The sequence below is a fragment of the Lytechinus variegatus genome, chromosome 3 (assembly GCF_018143015.1).
Source record: "Lytechinus variegatus isolate NC3 chromosome 3, Lvar_3.0, whole genome shotgun sequence".
Classification (NCBI taxonomy): domain Eukaryota; kingdom Metazoa; phylum Echinodermata; class Echinoidea; order Temnopleuroida; family Toxopneustidae; genus Lytechinus; species Lytechinus variegatus.
Window position 1 is genome coordinate 35,963,815 of NC_054742.1, and position 20,011 is coordinate 35,983,825.

General features: G+C 34.6%; 2 protein-coding genes across 2 annotated transcripts in view; one reads left to right on the forward strand and one right to left on the reverse strand.

The window, feature by feature from the left end:
* Positions 1-10,444, reverse strand: LOC121412205 (angiotensin-converting enzyme-like). The gene is made up of 12 exons (XM_041605113.1): positions 10,354-10,444; positions 9,313-9,443; positions 8,769-8,932; positions 7,162-7,424; positions 6,468-6,659; positions 5,984-6,119; positions 5,294-5,425; positions 4,163-4,389; positions 3,639-3,789; positions 3,047-3,145; positions 953-1,075; positions 1-463 (listed from the first exon to the last, which is right to left on the reverse strand). Exons 1-12 carry the CDS (start codon positions 10,403-10,405, stop codon positions 304-306), a joined length of 1,830 nt encoding a protein of 609 aa, XP_041461047.1. The 5' UTR covers positions 10,406-10,444; the 3' UTR covers positions 1-303.
* Positions 10,445-15,376: 4,932 nt separating this feature from the next.
* Positions 15,377-20,011, forward strand: part of LOC121412016 (angiotensin-converting enzyme-like) — a 37,610-nt gene continuing 32,975 nt past the window's right edge. Inside the window, exons 1-5 of the mRNA XM_041604929.1 lie at positions 15,377-15,529; positions 16,054-16,262; positions 16,750-16,883; positions 17,550-17,704; positions 18,469-18,728. Of these exons, the coding sequence (XP_041460863.1) occupies positions 16,076-16,262; positions 16,750-16,883; positions 17,550-17,704; positions 18,469-18,728 (736 nt within the window). The 5' untranslated portion in view covers positions 15,377-15,529; positions 16,054-16,075. The remainder of the gene's footprint in view (positions 15,530-16,053; positions 16,263-16,749; positions 16,884-17,549; positions 17,705-18,468; positions 18,729-20,011) is intronic.

Consider the following 20,011-nt stretch of genomic DNA (forward strand, 5'->3'; position numbering starts at 1 on the left):
AGCGCCATCTTTGATAGACGTGAGGAAAGAGTATAAATATGACGTATTGTTATCTTCTAACCACAGTGTAATAATGCATCATCAAGTCTTTTAGAACTTGGTATGTTGATTCTTTGTTGAACAGATTCAGCGGTTGTACATTTCAAAACCCATTAAAAGATATATTTGTATTTTCCGAGTCTTCTTCAAAGAAGGGCTTCTCATTCTGGATATACCACCTGAAGAAAGATCTATGATAACGGCCCAAAACCCAATCCATAAGTTCAGTAGAATGTAAATTAAAACAAACCAGCTCTATGACTGTCAGGTCCATCCAACAAATTTCCCCTGGTTTTCATTCCGCAGCCATTCGGTAAGAGGCTGAATATATTCTAGGAGAGGTTTGGCATCCATTTTGCGTTGGCCAGTCATGACCTCCATAGCGTCATGCCAAGGTTTACTGGCACCCATCTTCAGCATATACCTAGGAGAATGAAAAGATAGTTCAACATCTGTTCAGTATGGGCCCGAACGGTCTCAGTTACCTGGCAAGAAAGGTCTGGGGTTCAGTTCCCGGCCACAGTATGCCCGGCACCTTGAAACAAGGCTGTCTTGTTAACATTGATAGAATGAATAAAAATGATACATGATTGTATTCATTGGTCCAAAGTTTAAGGAAATAACTAAACATTAAGACAAAGCCACTGAGTTCAAGGAGGACAGTTTGTAAACGAAACGAATGGACACAATTTCGAAAACAAGATTTTATATTTTGTTTATTACTTCTAATTGTGATATTTAGCTAACTTTCCAGCATTATGTCACTGCATTCTGATTTTATGTAAATTGCAAACGCCAAGAATCATCCCATTGTTTATAGCAGAAATTATGGAAAACATCAAACATGGAAAAGGAGACCACACAAATGTGGGTTTTTAAAAATATTTTTCCACACAATTTTGAAAAGTAATACCTGAATTTTCTTCCGGCTTCTTTAGAATTATAGATGTTGCATAGATGTAATGGGCCCTGTTCTCCTTTAACGTCGCACAGTGCCTTGTGAAATTGGAACTGAATAACGAAACTAACGAAATATCTAGAAAGACAGAAAGAAATAAAGAAACACACAACAATGTAGCCAGTAAACATACCAAACAAGTGTTTGATAAACAAGTGAACATTCAACGTCGATAATGTTGTCATAATATTAAAGTATGATACTGTGCATACGCTTTACTTTCCTGTATTTTCATTTCACAGTAGATAGCCATATCTGACCACTTGGATCCTACACTGTTAAAAAAAACCCTGATCTTACAGAAAAAAACAGAAGATTTTGCAGAAAGCAATAACAGAATCATTCTGTAAATTCATTAAACATGAATTTTTCTGCAATTTAACAGAACAGGGTCCCGTAAAACACAAAGGTTAGCGATTGATCATACGCTTGATTTTACGATTTTTTTTTTATTGTACATTGTAGACAAATCGTAGAAAAATTTTCTACGATCATTGCTAAGTTCTGTGTTACGGGGGCCCAGGTTTGTTTGAAAAGGGGACAAGTTTGTTTTAGTAAAGGAAATGTGTAAGGTTCCCTACACCAAATACCAATTTCCTGTAAGTTTACATGATCTGGTAAGATTACAGGTGTTCTCGAGACTGCTACAGGAACTTCTTTTATTTTAAGGATACATTTTCTTACAGTGTATGTTCGTTATCAATCATTTCACGGGATAGAAGGTAATCGTGTTACCTGGACATAAAGGATCGAATGTCACTGAGTTTGATCACATGCCAAATTTATCAAATGTAAATTCGTCAAATATATTCAGTAATTTTCTAATGGGTTTGAAGATATTCAATCTTGCTTTACTGACCAATACCTGAAAAAATTATTTCGGTCGTTGACAATGGTGAAATCGCTGAGTATATCCTCTGAGGTTTAGCTTATATTGATTCTCATTATGCTAATCGTTAATGGGCTTCTGGGAAAATTTCAAATAAACATTTATTTTCCTCCATTTTACAAAATTACTTCATTTTTGTTAACAAGAATAAGTTTAATCCTGTGCTTTAATGCATGGTCAACTATCCAAAATATTGATTGCCTGATCATGCTGATTGAATAGAGTCCAAAAAACAACTCCCTTGAAAATCGAATATCTACTGTTTATTATTGTTGTCATACCTGACTATAAGAGCATAGAAATAGATAAATTGATACGGGCCATTTTCATTTTCCTTCTAAGTTTATTGCTTAATCCTCAAATAGCACCCTTTAATAGAATACTGTGTCTCTTAAAAATATGTCTGTTGATAAACTTATTTATTGAGGAAAAAAAACATATTTCAGTGCATCTAATTCATGCGGAGTCACTTTCAGTTTGTTTATTTATTTCAATAGAGTAAAGTTACAGAGACATCATTAATCCGAACGTACTTGAAGAACTTTTCAATGGAATGAACCTAGTTAGAACGAGACTTTGCGAATCTTCAGAAATATCATGTTAATGTTGGGAAAACTTGGAAGGCTTCTGGCTGTCACGTGATTGCTTCTTTTCTTTTACCACTTGACAATACGCATCCCATCAAAACTTTGCGGTAGTAATTTTCATGATATAAATTCGGATTGTTGGTTTTGCTACAAGATGTAATATAATTATGATCTATGAAATAATAAGTCTCTATAAAATTACTGAAAGTAACTCAATTTAATTGTAGTTAAAAGTTGAAATGTGATTTGAACAAAGTCCACTACAGACAGAAAACAGTGGCAAAGTTAGCCAAAAAATTTGAGGGGCGTATTGGGAAAATTTCAAACAAAATGCGAATGAGTGATGCGAGCGAGAATAAATTTCCAGTTTTTATTTCAATATTCCAATTTTGTGATAGATTTTGGCATACTATCCAGATAATATAATAATAATTTACCATATCTCTTGACTTTTTTCTTTGTTACTTTGTCGTGATTTTTTTTTTTTTTTTGGGGGGGAAGTGCCCCAAGGCCCCCCTTCTGTATGTCACTGGTTAAGTTAATGCCGATAACCAACCAATGCGACCGACCTACCTGACGTACGGTGTACCCGTTGCTACGTGAAACTTCGCCCCTGGGTCAAAGTCATCAGGACTGCGTGGTATTGGTGCCTGAATGCCTTGGTATTGTTTCCTATTGATAAAAGTATCATAAACTTACAAAATACGCACACATAATTGTTATGTCAGTTTTTTGCGGGCAATTTAGGGAAGAGAAATTAATATTGTTGCTGACAGGTTCATCACAAGTCATGCATGGCAAGTGTACGTTATTTCTAAAGCCGAAATTGGTATATGATAAGTGTATTTCCTAGCAATTTGACGTGAAAGTTCATTTCTTGAACGGTTAAATGATATGTCACTTTCATAGCATAGCCATGGGGATCAAACACACACTAAAAGGACAAACCAAAGTTAAAATCGAGTCAAAATATGATAAACACATATGAAACAGGCAAATTAAGTATATAGGTATAAAGAACGGGAAAAGGTCATATTGAATTGGTTTGTAAAAGTAGACAGACAATAAAAGCGACCAAACAAAACAAACAAATAATCGAACAACGCAAAACAAAACCCAAAGTATTTCAAGATTTCGAAACTTTTATTTCGGAAACATTCGATACCTTAGATTCCACCAGGCTTGGTTGTAATCATTTGGTTGTATTTCGCCTTTAAAAGCCTGCCATCGCCATTTATCAACAAGCAGTCCATACGGCAGAAATACCAGCTTGAATAGCGCCACCTTCATTAGAAAGTTAATACTGGATTCTGCGTCTGAACGATAAAAAAATGAGTTGTACAAAGACATCTATTCAAACAGTAACCTTTCTCTTTTTTTAATATCAGTACCCCTTATCATTTCATTTTAAAATATATGATAGGGCTATCATCTCAGACAATGGCGGATCTAGGTAGGGGAACATCCGGCTCGTGACCCCCACCCCCCCCCCCCTTTGAGAGGCGTAATTAATGCTTTTTAGGGAATGTGTCGTGCATACACAATTGAGGAGCTTCGCAACATCTTAACAAGCAGTTAAGCAATAAAAAAAAAACCATCACAGTATTTTGGCAATGACATCCTGGAATGGAAAGGAATCAATCAACGGTTATGACGATCAGGCAATGATGAAGAAAATGATGATTTTACCTGTGTGATTGGATAGAGACTGTTGGAGGAGACCAATTCGGTTCAGATAGCTTGGTGTAATAACCGACAGAGAAACAGTATCCCCTACTGCTTCGTGGAACCCAGGGTTGGCTCCATCACGAAAGAGAGCATGTTGATTCCTGTACTGTAGGTAGTATTGACAATGTCCCATCTCATGATGGACAGTGAAGAGATCCTGCATGTTAACTTCTGTGCACATCTTGATCCTGCACAGCAAAAACTGTGGTGTTAACCGGTGTACATAGAGGACCACACCAGTTATTTTACACCGGTGTTAAATTGGTGGTGTTAGTTTTACACCTATAGGTGTTATTACAACACCTTTGGTTGTTACATTTACACTCTTTGGTGTTATTTTCAATCTTTAGGGAGTAATATTAACACCTCAGGGTGTGGTCCTCTATTTACACCAATTGGTGTCAGTTTTAACACCATAGTTTTTACAGTGTGTGTACAGGGAAATGAAAAAGACATAAGTACAAACACAAAGCAATGCTTAATAGGGTGTTAATAAAGCGGTATAATACTGAATAGATATATCTGAATATGCTAAGCAACCACTGGGGATGTGCCATATTGATCAGGCCTATTTTGAACCTCGCTGGTCTAGATCGACAGAGAAATCGATATGATGGGGATGACCACATCTACATGGGAATAATGAAGAGGTTTCAACTGATTTCAGTGGTATAATGACCCCCCCCACTCAACAAAATTGAGGGGTATAACATGACGTATATGGTAAAAATTGTCTAAAAAAATCGCGAGTGAGCGAAGATACCGAGCGAAAATGTTTGCCTTAAAGAAAATGTTTATTCGTGATACATTTGACATATACCATTGTACACTGAAAAACAAATTATATCATAATTTACCCTTTCCCTTTCTACTCTCTTCTTCATGTTTTTTTTTGTTTTCATTTTTGATCGTTGAACCAGGGGGCAAAGTTCTCAAAGCCCCCCCCCCAAACCCATCTGTATGCCAGTGACTGAATTTAAACAGGAATTCGTTTCCAAGAAATAAACCTAACTTGTTGAATTGCTGCATGGACTCATTGAACCATTAGCGAAAGAGAGTATTCTGTGCAATTCCATAAACATAATTTCTCACCTCACATCTTCATTTTTGTAGAAATCAAGAGAGCTTCCGTGGCATGATACTTCACGATTTCTTGGTTTAACCATCATAGACTTAGCCCAGAAACTCCTTGGCATTGATTCAAGCCCAAGTGATGTAAAGAACCTGTATGAAAGAATCATATCCGTGTTTTAACTTCCAATTTGAAAATAAAATGATTTAGATTTAATACGACTGAGATATAGCATACTAACAGAAGCCTAAAATAATTGAGCAGGTACTCAATTTGCATACATACACACAAAGAATGACTCCATCTTTAATACTTTTGATAGTACAACTGTAAATGCGGAAACAAGATTTATATAAGTCGTGATTTGAAATTTCACTTATACACTAAATTGTACAAGTGAAATTTCAAATAACGAAGAAATTTTGTTTTAAATAAAAAAAATCCGGACCAGATTGCTATAGTTTTCGTTTCGATAAGTTGATTCAGCTTAACTAGACTGAAATTATCGGAACTGACTGTAATCGGATTGAATTAGATTGAAATTAGTTATTTCTCATGCAATCATTTCTCATCAATTTTTAAATGAAAATTGTGTTATATTCAAATTTTCATGATGAACATCGTTTTTTTATATTTAAGACTAATTTCAATACGATAGTTCTCAACTTCATGTCTTCTGTCATTTAGAATTTTTAACACAATCGACTTACTGATTAGCAACAGCGAACATGTTTTCTGCTGTCCATCCGAGATCTTTCATTTGATTGGTGACATCAATTGCCCCATGACCCGGATATGGTTCCACGATGTCGTAGATATTATTCCATTCCTGTGCCCACATGTTACCTGTGGCAATTGCAATCTTACTGTTAATTACAGGTATCTATAGACTTATATCATTACGAAAGCAAGGTTTATAAGATTAGGCTAAGCAGAATATAATTTTTATATTCTCGGCCTCGTCGGAAGACCCCGGGGGAGCGTTTCATCAATATCTTCATCCGACAAGTTTTCAGACCTGTCATCTTTCCATTTTGATTGGCTGAGAGTGAGAGGCACCGTTCCTATGGTAACTGTCGGATAAAATGGGACTTGTCGAATAAAACGTCCGACAAGTCCTTTCATGAAACGCCCCCCCCCCTGGTTTTATATTTTTCGTTGAAAGGAATATTATTATTGCTATCATAGACTCACCAAGGAGGTGGGCAGGGATTGGTCCATGTGGATCTACAACATCTGATCCATAATAATCAACGAGCCTTCGCCTGACGTAAGCGTGCACTTGTAAATACAGCGGCTTTATAGACTCCCAAAGAGAGTCGATATCATCAACAAAATCAGGATCTTCGTATCTATGCAGCCATGATTCCCCTTCATTTGAAAAACCTGAACACAATGATGAAATATAAATGTAAATTTCTCAAGTATTTTTTTTAATTCAGAAAGATCGAAAATGAAATTAATAACATGCATTATCTCAATAAGAGAAGGTTTGTTGATGCTGAGGGCATTGATGTACCCGGTGGATAGAATTGATAGCTTTAAAAGGAATGGAACAGAAACGAGTAAGAGAGGGGAATACGGGGGAAATGAGGGGCCGTGGTTAATACAATCCCTTTTTACATCACCTCTGTTATTGAAAAAAAAACACCCCAGATAGTTTATGATTTGACATCTACAGATAATTAAGCGTAACATGCAGTGCACATAAATGTGATAAAGATAATTATGTCACAAACTATAAAACTGACAAGAATATCAAATACATGGATTATACAATTACAGGGATAGTCAATGAATTTCAGAATTCGATCATACATGGCTAAAAATATTTTTAAAAAGTGACAAAAGTATATATCCACGGGCTTATATTCAAAATGTTTCTTACCTTTATTCACAGCAGCTACGTTGGATAAATTCACATATATTGGATAAAGGTCTCTCATTGGTCTACCAACTGCATCTCGCCAGCCTTTCCACGCCCATAGCAACTCATTGGCATCACGTGACATCGCCATTAGGTCAGTTAGATCTGGTTCGATTTGTAGACAACGATGGCTTGTCTGAGGCCTACCGAGAAAGGTGCGACCAGCACAAACCTTGCCATTGTGATATATTCTTCTCATTTCACCTCGTATGAAGCCATAATATCTGTGTTAAAATAAATAATATCATAATGATGTATCAAATAAAACGGGAGAAAATAGACGATGTACCGTTCATCTCAATGTAGATAGAAGTGCTGAAGATGACGGTTTCTATGGCTTTAACACCGTGAAATTTGCAATAGCAACAAATACTAACATAACCGGGTTTCGTCGCCGTGGTCATCAAGTTTGATCAAATTCCCAAAACTTACAGACCCATCCGTTAATAGTAAATGAAGAGGCATTAATAGGAGGAAATTATAATTTGTTAACAAATTTTCGGCATTCTATTTGTTTTTTAAGATCAGTAAGCTCGATCTGTAATGAAAACCGTTAGTCAGAAAAACTGGAACCAGTGGGATTCGAACCTGTCATCTGCTGCTTTCCAGGCAGCGGCTTAACCACCAGGCTATTCTGGTTCACGGCTAAGTCACGATGAACTGGAATTCAAATACCCTCGATCCTCTTCTTTCTGACTTATTCGTATCCGAATGCCGTCCACCGTGGACAATAGATAGTAAATGAAGAGGTTAATCTTATACGGAAAAACAAAAAAAGACGTCACATTTTGTCCAATCCAGGGGCGGATCCAAAATTTTCCAAAAGAGGTGAGGGGCACAATTTTCGGAGGAAAAATTTGACGAGCAAAAAAGGATTTAACCAAAAATTAAGGATATCTCGTCCCCGAAAAAAATTGACAAGCAAAAAAAAAAAAACACAGGTCTTCACTTCCAAAGGGAGGGGGGAGGCACGGGCCGGCTTTGCCCCCCCCCCCTGAATCCGGCAGTGGTCTAATCGTTAACTTTCTTCGTGCGTAGGCCTACTCCAAAAGTTTTACACGCTTTGATGCCATAAAAGATCATTATGTGGTTACCGAAGACATTTATGTCATGTATTATTTTCTTTCTCATTTTGTCACTAAAGTAGGTCTAAATATTAAGAAACCCATAATAACAGCATACACCTCCGTGCTAAAATGGCCCTTGATGACTTGAAAATCGATTTTTTTTTGACATTCTGACCTAAAAATTTTACATTCTACGCACTTTTTGTAACCAGGATAGGTATATAACTAAACAATTAATGCGAGCGGAAAAAATAGATTAATACCTAAAAACGGAACCATATTTATTCACGTTTTTGTAATTAATCAGAGAATGAATAATTGGGTATCTTCCTCCATCAATAGCGCCAGCGCGAAGCGAGCGAAGAATTGTTTTATATTCTGATATGAAACTAGATAATTTAAGCATGACTGTGCGCGAGTTTTTGAGATTTATACCTAGAATTTGGGCATTCTGAAATCATTTCTCTTATTATCAATAATACGCTAGCGCGAACCTCTTACCTGAGTTGACTTGGATTATTGAAGGTGAATAGATCAGACCCATAAAAGTTGTATAATCGTTTTATTTGAGGATCCAATCCAGGTTGATCTACATTAATGGATTTAGTCTGCTCCAGAACTATGGATGTTAATGCAACAGTTGCTCTTTCAACGCCTCGTTTTTCCTTTTTGAAAATATGAGAGTGAAGAAGTTTGGAACGAATTGTAAAAGAAATGATAGGAAATGAGAAAATACATTCCATATTTTAAAATTTGAATTTTAAGGGGAAGACTTTGATTTCAAAGTGAAAACAGACATTTTTAAAAATGAGCAGCACGAAATCAAAGAAGCAAACATTTTTTTAAGTTAAAGGAAGTTATGAATTTGTTTAAACCTTGTGATCATTCCAGTTGAAGAAACATGCTTTAGGATAATTTTTTCCTGGATATTTGTCGATTCTGAAACTTATAATTGTTGTAATGCATGAGTTTGATTCGTCTTTCAATGAATAATTCTTTTAAAAGATATAGGTATATTCAATATTAAGGGGAATTTTCATCAAACCTCCAAATTATATTCTGTCAGGTTGGTGACGTAGTTCCATAAAGCTAGACCATTGCGATTTCGAACCTCCACTTCTACTTCATTAATGACTTCCATCCATCGACGGGCCAGTGGATTACTCCTAATCTGACCTGTGTGATTAAAAGGTTAATCCGAGGGTAATCCACAATCATCATAAATTACGAATTTTCATATTATGACGACAAAACATGAAAGCAAGCAAACTATATGATTTTAGTCATTTGGGATCATTTTGATAAAAAAATATTCAGTTTAAACTATTATGGATTTAGGGTCGTCTGAGCTGGAGATAATTCTTGCTTCATTGCGTCATATTTTTGCCATGACGAATAAAGAAATCTTTATGTGTAGGTCAGCACAAAAGAATGTCTGATTTATCTACTGGGATTGAAAAAGCATCTTGTATAACACATGCATGCCTACTATAAGCAAACAATAAACAAAATATCGTTTCATCATGTTTATTTGATTTGTGCCCGATTGTTATAATATTGCGCAATCAAAGTAACAATTAAATATAACAATCGTAATAATCAGTATTAGCCTTCATCCTTATCCATGAAAAAGGAGAAAATACTAGAGCGCATCATCTAATTAATCTTTGACAAAGGAAAGACATGCTGTATAGAAAATGTCAAAAGAGCAATTATCATCTTATAGGCTCCCGGCATCCGAGTTGTTTCAGACAGAAAAACTACATGGACTTTGTATAACTTACTTTAGAAATGCATCCGTTGACATGCAAAGAATAGAAAGAGAATCAGATACAGTTCCTCCATTAGATTCGTCCAAAAGACATGAAATATTAAAACGACTCGGAAGCTACAAATCGCTGCTTATCTTGATATATATTTCCCTTTGTGTTTCATCATCATTGCTGCGTATTAAAAGGCAAGGTACGGCGAAACATTCACTGTAGCCTACATGTAATTGTGAATGATACCCCCCATCGCACCGGTGGGATGTACGTACATTATAGTGACAAATGAAATATATGTAAAGTGGATAATTGATAAATACCTTTTTGTCTATACTGTATACACATCGAAGACACAGGATTCATACACACCATCTGTCCCAAAAGGCCCGAAGTGTGATTTATCAAACTATATATAGTATCAAGGTTTACAGATTCACTCGTTGCTACTGACGACAAAGGAATGGTGATTAGAAAGAACAGATGAAATGGCGCCATCTTCATGATCTTGGTACGCCAAGGTTGGTTCGTTCGGAACGAAGAAAGTAGTTCTGCTTATAATGCTAGAAGTATGAAACTGAAACAAAGAGTGATAAATAGAAAGAGAACACAATGTGTTCTTACCATTTTGGGCCAAAACGATGTGCATAAAATTGCGGTTTCATAAATGTTTAAATTTCGTTTTGTCATCTCTTAAGGCTGATAACTTTATCGTATCATAATAACAAAAATGAGTCAGTTTGGTTCATTCTCTGAATCTTTGTGCTTGGAGGGTATATCAAATACTTGAATAGTAAATATATTATGATGAACCCTAGACAGGTAAATAGGCAGTGGAATAAGGTTCAATGCAACTTAGCTTATGTGGATCGCATGGTTGAGCAAATTAAGGATCTCATTACAATGAGTTATGAAAAGGATGTGTCTTATTTAACTGAAAGTGAATTGAAGGAACTGATTGTCTTTCTGTGCCTACACGCATATTAATTCCTGGTCCCACCTCGGTTTTTGTTGTTGTTGGAAGTTTTAAAGTGTATTTTTTTGTACATTGAATCAGAACATATTGGAAACCTAGAACATTTTCAATCCAAAAAGATAAATCAAAACTTTGTCAAGGTAACATTAAAATGAATGGTAAGAAGCCTTATTGACAAATTTACAATCATGAAAAAATTGCATTTCGGGAAAAGTGTCATTTGTAACTATTCAGATGGTTAGGATTAACAAATTAATCGAATTCAATGATATCAACCATTGCTTACTCGTTGTGCTTAGTTTGTATTAGAAATTAAAAGGTGATATAAATGAATAAATGAGAAAACTTACTTTCCATGAATAATGAGAAAACTTACTTACCGAATCGTTAATTGTAAGATAAGTAACCTTGCAAAAAGTTATAAAGAGAGCGTATAACCAAGATAAAAATGCTATTCCAACAACGATTCCTGAGTACTTTTGATAGCTTTTGGCAGAAGACTCGACATGGAAAAGTCAAAAGGGATATAATGATACATTATAAAGGTGAATCAAAGATCTTTTTCACAGAAATGTAGAATAACTCGTCATCAATCCAACAATAAATCGAGTAACAGGATGTTTAAATAACGCCCTGCTGAAGTGACATGAAATATGAGCAGATGGGTAATGTGTCGATGAATCTTATCTGAGCGTCCCCGACCAACAGCCGGGTTATCTGTCAGTTCGCACTCGGAATTGATAGTCGTATGTAGAAGGAATGAATAGTCGAATACAGAAAGGTGGATCAAGGGGTTGTATTAATGGAGTACCAAAACATTTTGATTCCATGTATAGAATAGAATAGAAATAGTTTATTTGAACAAAAGAAATCATTCGCGGCCCAAAGGCCGAATTACAGATTTTCAGACAAACACAAAAATATACATGAAAATTACAACATAATGAGAAACGGGAATTAGAAACACAATCCAAAATACGTGAAAAAAAATAATCAGATGTCTGGGGTAAATACATACATACGTTATTGCCAAATCAGTCATCATTGTAATGCAATCATTTTATAACCATTTACTATTTGATTCATTAATCTAAGATCATTAATCTAAGATTTGATTATTATTATTTATTTATTTATTTATTTATTTATTTATTAAAACATCTTTATACAGGATAACATGTTCAGATAAAATACACTGTTTTTCAACACGGTCCTGTTACATAAAAATATCAAACAACAATAAAAATGCATACAAACTTAATTGAGTTAAAATACTGGGCATGCTTAATTTACAATAAAAGTTGCACAAAAAAAAAATAGAGCAGGAAAATAGAGAGAGGTAAGACAGAGATAGTGTGGTTAAGTAAATGGCAGAAGTAGAGAGAGAGAGAGCGAGAGTGAGGGGAAAGAAAGGAGTGCAACAACATAATACAGAATTAACTATACAATCAACTATACAATAAAATATGGATAAAAAAAATCAGTCTACTGTCAGTTTAAAAATACTTTTTTTTTGTACGACCTCTTGAAATGTAGGAGGTTAGAAATATTCTGGAGTTCATTTGGCAAGGAGTTCCATGTCTTTATTGCACTAAATTTAAAGGATTGCTTGAAACTTTCAATATTTGGCTTCGGTATTACAGCATTCAGTGAATCAGCGTTACGTGTATACATTCCATGTCTATCAATAAATAGTTCAATATCATTACATAGTCTAATAGGGGCAAGTCCATATATACATTGGTAAGCTAAAATACATAAAAAATAATCCCTCCTTGTATCAAAAGATTGCCATTTTAATTTCTTCATTAAATCTGTACAACTAATAGAAAAATCATATTCTTTCATTACAATACGTGCCGCCCGCCTTTGCAGTCTTATAATAAGTTCCCTATTTTTCAATGAACAATTTCCCCAAACAGAACAAGCATAATCTATACATGGCTGAATAGTTGTTTTATATAACGTATTCAGTAAATCTGGTTTTCATCATTACTATTAATATCATATTTAACTATCCTTTTATTATTCACATTATCATCATAAAGAAAATTGAGTATTGCTCATAGAGAAACATTGGCACTTTGTATTACACTAAAAAAAACAATAAAAAAAATAAAAGATGTTCGTTCATAGTTTACCACTGGTTTATATTGTTACGTTGTGAGTAGTTATAGGTCATAGTAACTTGAAAAGTAAGGCTATAATTGTGTAGGACGGCTAACATATGTATTTGAATTCCGGAAGACTTGGCAATTAAAAAAAAATCTGTGAGAACTCATACATTAATTGATATATAGAGCGATTAGCAAACGTATGATGCTCAAATGATAAAATATAACAGGAATGGGATTCATTGGTTTTTCTTGGAAATGATAGACAAACGTTTCTGAGATGGCTCTATAGACATACAATACTAGTTATTTCTACAATTTTATCCTCCTTTTTGTTCTACTCCTCTTTCCTTTCCTTCTCCATCTTCCGATCTCTCCCCCTCCCCCTTCTATTATAGGTTCTATATAGGCTCCAATGCATAAAACATACCACAAAATTTAATGGTAAATTTACAGTTATCGACTTCAGTTTCAATTCAGTCTTTATTCTTCCATTGCCACATTTTCTTTTAACAAATTACCATACAGATAAAGGAAATAGATATTGATAACTACAATAACCATGGACATCAGCAAAATAAAATCGAGGTTTCCATGGAAAAAACCGTATATGACATGATGTTTCGTGCAATTGGGCCCTACATAGAATGGGTGGCAACTTTTGTGATAACGTTTGCGACCCAATCATAATCTGAAAATTGTTTCCAGGACACGTTAAAAAAAAGATTAAAGCTCTATCTCAAATGCGCAATATTAATCTTCGCTCACTTTTTAATGCAAACTAAGAAATACACATACATGTATTTCCAAGGTTTTTCAAATCTTTCGGCATCAGCACCTTTAAATGTTCTTGCAATGTTAGTTAATTAGAACCAAGGAGCTTCGAACTCCCTGCCTGTGCATGCCTACCCTCATTACATGAAGTAATAGTCTGGTAAGACGCTCACATTACATACCAATGATATACAATATCAATAATTGCTCCTAAGCTTGTGTGAAAGACTTCCAGGCTAAAGTCTGTAATCTCGATCGAATACATTAAATTAGGCTAAGATTGGAAGAAACAAAAAACAAAAACAAACATAGTAAGAGCGATTTCAGATAAGCCTTTTAGAACTCTGATTATTTTTCATTTTCTTACATAACTTATTTTTTTGTACTCCAGTGAATCCCAACGTGAAACCATAAGAGTGTTATTGAATAACTGAATATCAAAGTTTAATCTACCCTGAATAAGTCAGTTTAAGACCTTGGTTCCAAAAATAAACGTTGTATGGTAATGAAATTGGTATGTTTAAGATAGAAAAATAGGAAGAAGAATTACACATCCACTAATGAAAGACAATTCGAAATATTTGTAAAATTATTATATTTCTGTGAAATTACGAGCTAAAATCCAAGAATTAAAGTCATTAATGAAAATGGCGAATAATGTTGAAATATTATCTCTCTCATTTCATTCGTATCAATGCAGGTCTGATAGCAAAAATATCATATTAATTTTTTAAGTTACAAAAAGTGCTTAGAATTTAATTTTTAGGTAAAAATGTAAAAAAAAAATCAGATCGTGCCTGGAGCTCGCATTATTTAATTGTTGAAACCTATGTAACGTTTTCATGGCTAACTGCAAGCAGTAGGTAGGCCTACCTTTTCGATCAGTTCAATACGTGTATTAAAAATTTCTGCACGCGCTTCGCGTTCGTAGTAATTATTTAGTTGCATATTCTTTTTTCAGGATAACAAACATTACCTAAAATTTGTATATGTATGTTCATTTGTAAGAATAAAGCTAAGAAGTAATTATTAGGACTACCCCTTCAAAGAAACAAACAAAAATCATGTTCGAGAGGCCGATCGGGAAAAATATGGCTGAAAAAAATTCCGCCCACCCCCCTATTGGCGAAGACTGTATCCGCCCCTGCAAATAGCTGAACATGGAATCGCATACGTTGTACGTAAATACTTTAACGGATTATTCTTACATTCGCAAAGCACTTGATCAATGACATGCCCGTTTCATGAAGACTTGTTATTATTATTATGTCAAATACACACTTTCTCTTTTTCTCGAAAATTTTACCATCACCCAATCATATTGCATGATTTCAATAGTTACCTGATATTGTGTTATCATAGCTAGTTTTATGAAACTGGGTCCTGGTATCAGTGGTCCGTATGGTAACCATTTTTACTGGTATTACTGAAGTTGCTAAAAATGCATTTGTAACAATGCGTGCGTCATAAATCTATGCATAACACAAATATATTTCATTGAGTCCATATGGTAACACAAAAAGAGCGCACTGTAAAAAGTACAGCTTATATTTGATTTTGAGCTGCTTTGTACATCAGGAAGGGGAAATGCAATCTAATCGTATTTTTTCATAATCTTTGTATCTTCTCTTTACGGTAAGTCTTCGTCTACTACATAATATGTGTATTTAATTTTTTAATCAAATTATCAAGTTTTTAAGTGTTATAGCCTAGGTTTTGTTTGCAAGATTATAAAATATATCTAGTTGCGCTGTTACCTCCAAATCACATATTAATATAAATATTGCATAAACATACTGTATAGGTATTTATCCATTTTTGATAGATATGGTGGTGTTTTAAAAAAAATCTCCAAAGTGTTCTTATGGTTGTATTTTTCATATTAATAAAAGTCACACTGAAACTAATTATGAGGGGGAAAGAAGACATAGCTTTCTTCTTTTTTTTTAAAGATATCTGATATTAATGAGACTATTATGTATTATTCATTCATTGGCCAACATCAGAGCTGGAAGGGCCAATTTACAATCACATTTTTCAATAGCGGCCTTTTTTCTTTTCATTTCTCTATTGCATTCAAATGAAATTTGGTTGGAGATGACGTGACTTCTAAGTTGATAAGTCCATATTGTTTTGAAATGTTGTATTGATTTTGTCAGTTTGAGAGAAGAATCAACCATTATGACGAAGTGGAAGGTGATTGCGATAACGCTGGCAGTGATTTGCGCCGTTGTAGCACTTTCCTATGCTTATGACGTCATCGATATGACGACTGCTGAAGAAATGACTGAGGAGTTTACCAATAAGCTTCCCCGGTTAGCATGTTCGGCACCTTCTTCACGTATGTGTGGGCATTTTAATAAGACAGGTATGCATTCTCTTTATCTTCAAGAAAGACAACATATTGTATTTATGTGTTTTTTTATCAGAGTATGGTCATTACAAGAATTTGTTCAACTTTTTAGCCCTCCAAGGGCGGGGCCAGTTTTATGGCCATGAAGCCGAAGGAGACAATGATGCATGTTCACGGAGGATTGGTCTATTGTTACTAGGGGTACTGAGCATTGTCACAGCATCCCCAGTAACAATAGACAATCCTCCGGAGCCATGACATTGATAAAGTAATTCAAGGACCTGTCAACGGAGGATTAGTCTATTGTTACCGGGAGTGCTGTGCACCGTCACAGCACCCTCAGTAACAATAAATATTCCTCCGTAACCAGGTTCACGAAGTAATTATTGATGATGATGGTGGTGGTTATGATGATACTGATATTGATAATAATAGCTGTTTATTAGCTTCTAACAACATGATGTGACTGTGATGAATCCTGCGTGAATATTATCAAACACAGGCAAGATTCGTGATCCGGAGTTGGGACGATACTGGCTTAAACATTATGTGAACACTGCATACGTGGAGGCCAAGTACAGGAATGCTCAAGGCTCGTGGAACTATGAAACAAATATTACGAAAGGAAATGCAAAAGTAAGTACATGGACATCCATTAAAATGAAAATTCTTAGGATAAACCATGTTTAATATAGTCATTTCATGTTGCCTGTCAAATCAGGTCAAATGAAAATAATTATAATGACGAACATAACGTAAATGAGAGTTAAATAAGGCATAATGTGTCAAAAATATTAATAAAATACCTATTTGTACTTGTCCAACATGTCCAACTAGGTGTCTGCTTATACTACTGATAAAAGAATAATTGTGAACCGACATTTGCTTTTGTAAAAATTACTCTGGACACAATGCTCCTAAGAATACGACGATTTCTTTAAGGCAATTATTCCCGCGATAATTGTTCCGACACAAACATTGTAGCCGACGATAGGGGGGGGGGCAGCCAAATTAAAAGATATAGATGAAAATTAACGAAAATAATATTGATAATTTGAACAATTAATAATACGCAATGCCAAATGCCAAAATACGTTTTCAAAAAACCTGGAAATTCACTATAAAACCGTTAAACCAGGCATAAAAATACTATCAAACAGATATTCTGAATGATATTTCTCTATTTTACGTCTGTCTATATCTATTATCTGTCCCTTCTCCCTCATTATCTTTTGTTTCATTTTTCATTTTCCCTTTTCCCCTCTCATTCTAAACTCAACATCGTATTGTTTTATTTGCAAGGAAATGCATCGCATTGGAGACATTGCCAGCTCTTTGATGGCAGTTGTTAAGGCTCAAACGGAAATGTTGGACCCAGTCAATCTTGATGAGATAAGTAAGAGAATCATATCATTCATGATGGATGGTGGATTTTATTCAACGATTGAACATGCTCGGTGAGTTGGGATATCTGCTTTTACAGAATTAAGAGGAGAAAGAGAGAAGAAGAAAAAGGAGGAAGAAGGGGGAGAAGGAGAGGGAGGAAGAAGAAGAAGAAGAAAAAAAGAAAAAGAAAAACAAGAAGCAGAAATCATGATAATAATGATAATAATAATTATAAGAAGAAGAAAAACATAGTGTTACCCAAGTTTCATTGAAAATACGATGATAATTACCCCGTCCTTAGACTGCATGTACTTCTTCATGAAATGAAATACAACTGGAAAGAACATGAAAAAAAAGAAGAGAAACTCGGAGGAAGATTTCAAATTTATCTTTTGATATTTGAAAGAAAATAATCTGTAATTGTGATGGAGATTATCATGTTACAGCTGAACCTAATTCGTTCTGTATTATGGTTAATATTTACTGCACGTACATAGTCCGAAATAAAATTCTATACGGTATATTTTTTAATGAAAACTGAACCAAAATGCCTTATACTAGTCATTTACTTGTAAATCGAGTGGCAACTCAATGCTCAGTGATCGGAAGACTGCCTGAATTCACTAAACCTTTTATTGCACTTTGATGGAACCTACATTGTATGCTTGAAATTTAGCATCGGCTTGCAAACACTGGTTCTTTTGCTGGATTACCAAGACTATTTTATCAAGTAGTCAAAAATCAATGCAAAGCGACGGAGAGAGAGATAGGGGGGGGGGGGTGCCTAGTAATTCGTTGATACAATAATACATTTGTTTGTTTGTTTTTATGTTAGGGAAGCTAGTGCGGTCCAGGATAATATGACTACCATTTTTGCAACAGGAAAAGTTTGTCGAGAGAGAAAGCTACCAAATAAGAAACGATCGGAGATATGTATGCACATGGAACCAGGCCTTCAGCACTTTATGAGCATATCACGTGATTATGACGAGCTGTTATGGGCGTGGAAAGGATGGCATGATGCAGTTGGACCGAAGATTGGAAAGCTGTATCCTACTTATGTTTCACTGTCGAACGAAGCTGCTAGGAATGGGGGTAAATCCTAAAAGAGATTTCAGTAATCCTGATATAAATTCAACAATATTTCAAAGAATATATATATATATATATACAGTACTCTCTTAATTCCAAAGACTTATTTTTAAGTCCAAAAGACTTATATTTTAAGTCCAAGAGAGACTGGTTAAAATGACAAAACCCTTGGATTTAAAAACAAAACTATCCTTAGACTTAAAATTTTAAGTCTGTAGAAGTTTTAAATTTTAAGTCGTTTGGACTTGAAATTTAAGTCTTTCTGGATTCATTTTTAAGTACCATCAGGATTTACTGCAGTTTAAGTCTTTCTACGGGTTTAAATATGAATGGTAATTCCCAACATAAAAACAAATCATGTAAGGGTTGTTTTCAAGTCCTTCTTAGAATTAAAAATATTGAACTTCAAATGAAACACGATACAAGTACTTCAAATTCATAAACATTTATTTCTCCATGAAATAGTCAATTATAAGATAATCTAGAATTTCAATTCCACAATAAACTAACATATGCAAATTCAAACCAGTTCATAACCTTTTTACAATATCAATATGTTATATACTGCCTTTCCACGACAAAAGGAAGTACTGACCATAAAATAGTTTACAAGTTATAAAGCAAAAACTATATTTTGTACGATTCATTTTATTTTGTTGTGAATTCATAGCTCAAATTGGTATACCGTATAAACAGATAAACTGATGATGCATAATAAAAAACTACAAAGTATTTCGGTATGTGGAAATTTATGCCAAGTAAAATGGTAAAATTGGTCAAAAATTATGGTCAACACTTCCTTTTGCCGTGGTAATTCAGTAATTGCCCTATCTTTTGTGTGTACAAAATGCAAGTAAGCAACAACAGCAATCCAATCAGTGAATGTACATCATTTTGATTTATATCATTTACTAACCTCTAATAATCAGGCCTACTAATTCAAGATTTCTTGAAGATTACTCCTAAAACATGTTACAGTAAAAGGGGTGTTCAATAAGTTTGTGGCAGATGTGTGCAGATCCTCTAATTCATTTATAGTTAGTGCCATTTCTCGTTTTTTTAGGTACAGCTAATTTAAAAAATATATAGTTAGTCATCGGTTTTGACCCTTTTTACCATGAGATTTGGGACAAAATTCCAAAATCTGGCACTGTGCGGTCATCCATTGCCCTGGTCTCAAGGGCTTAACACCAACAGAAATCAACAAGAACATGGAGACCATATTTGGAGATACTGCCCCTTCCTACAGAATGGTTAAGAAGTGGCCTGGTGAATTCAAACATGGC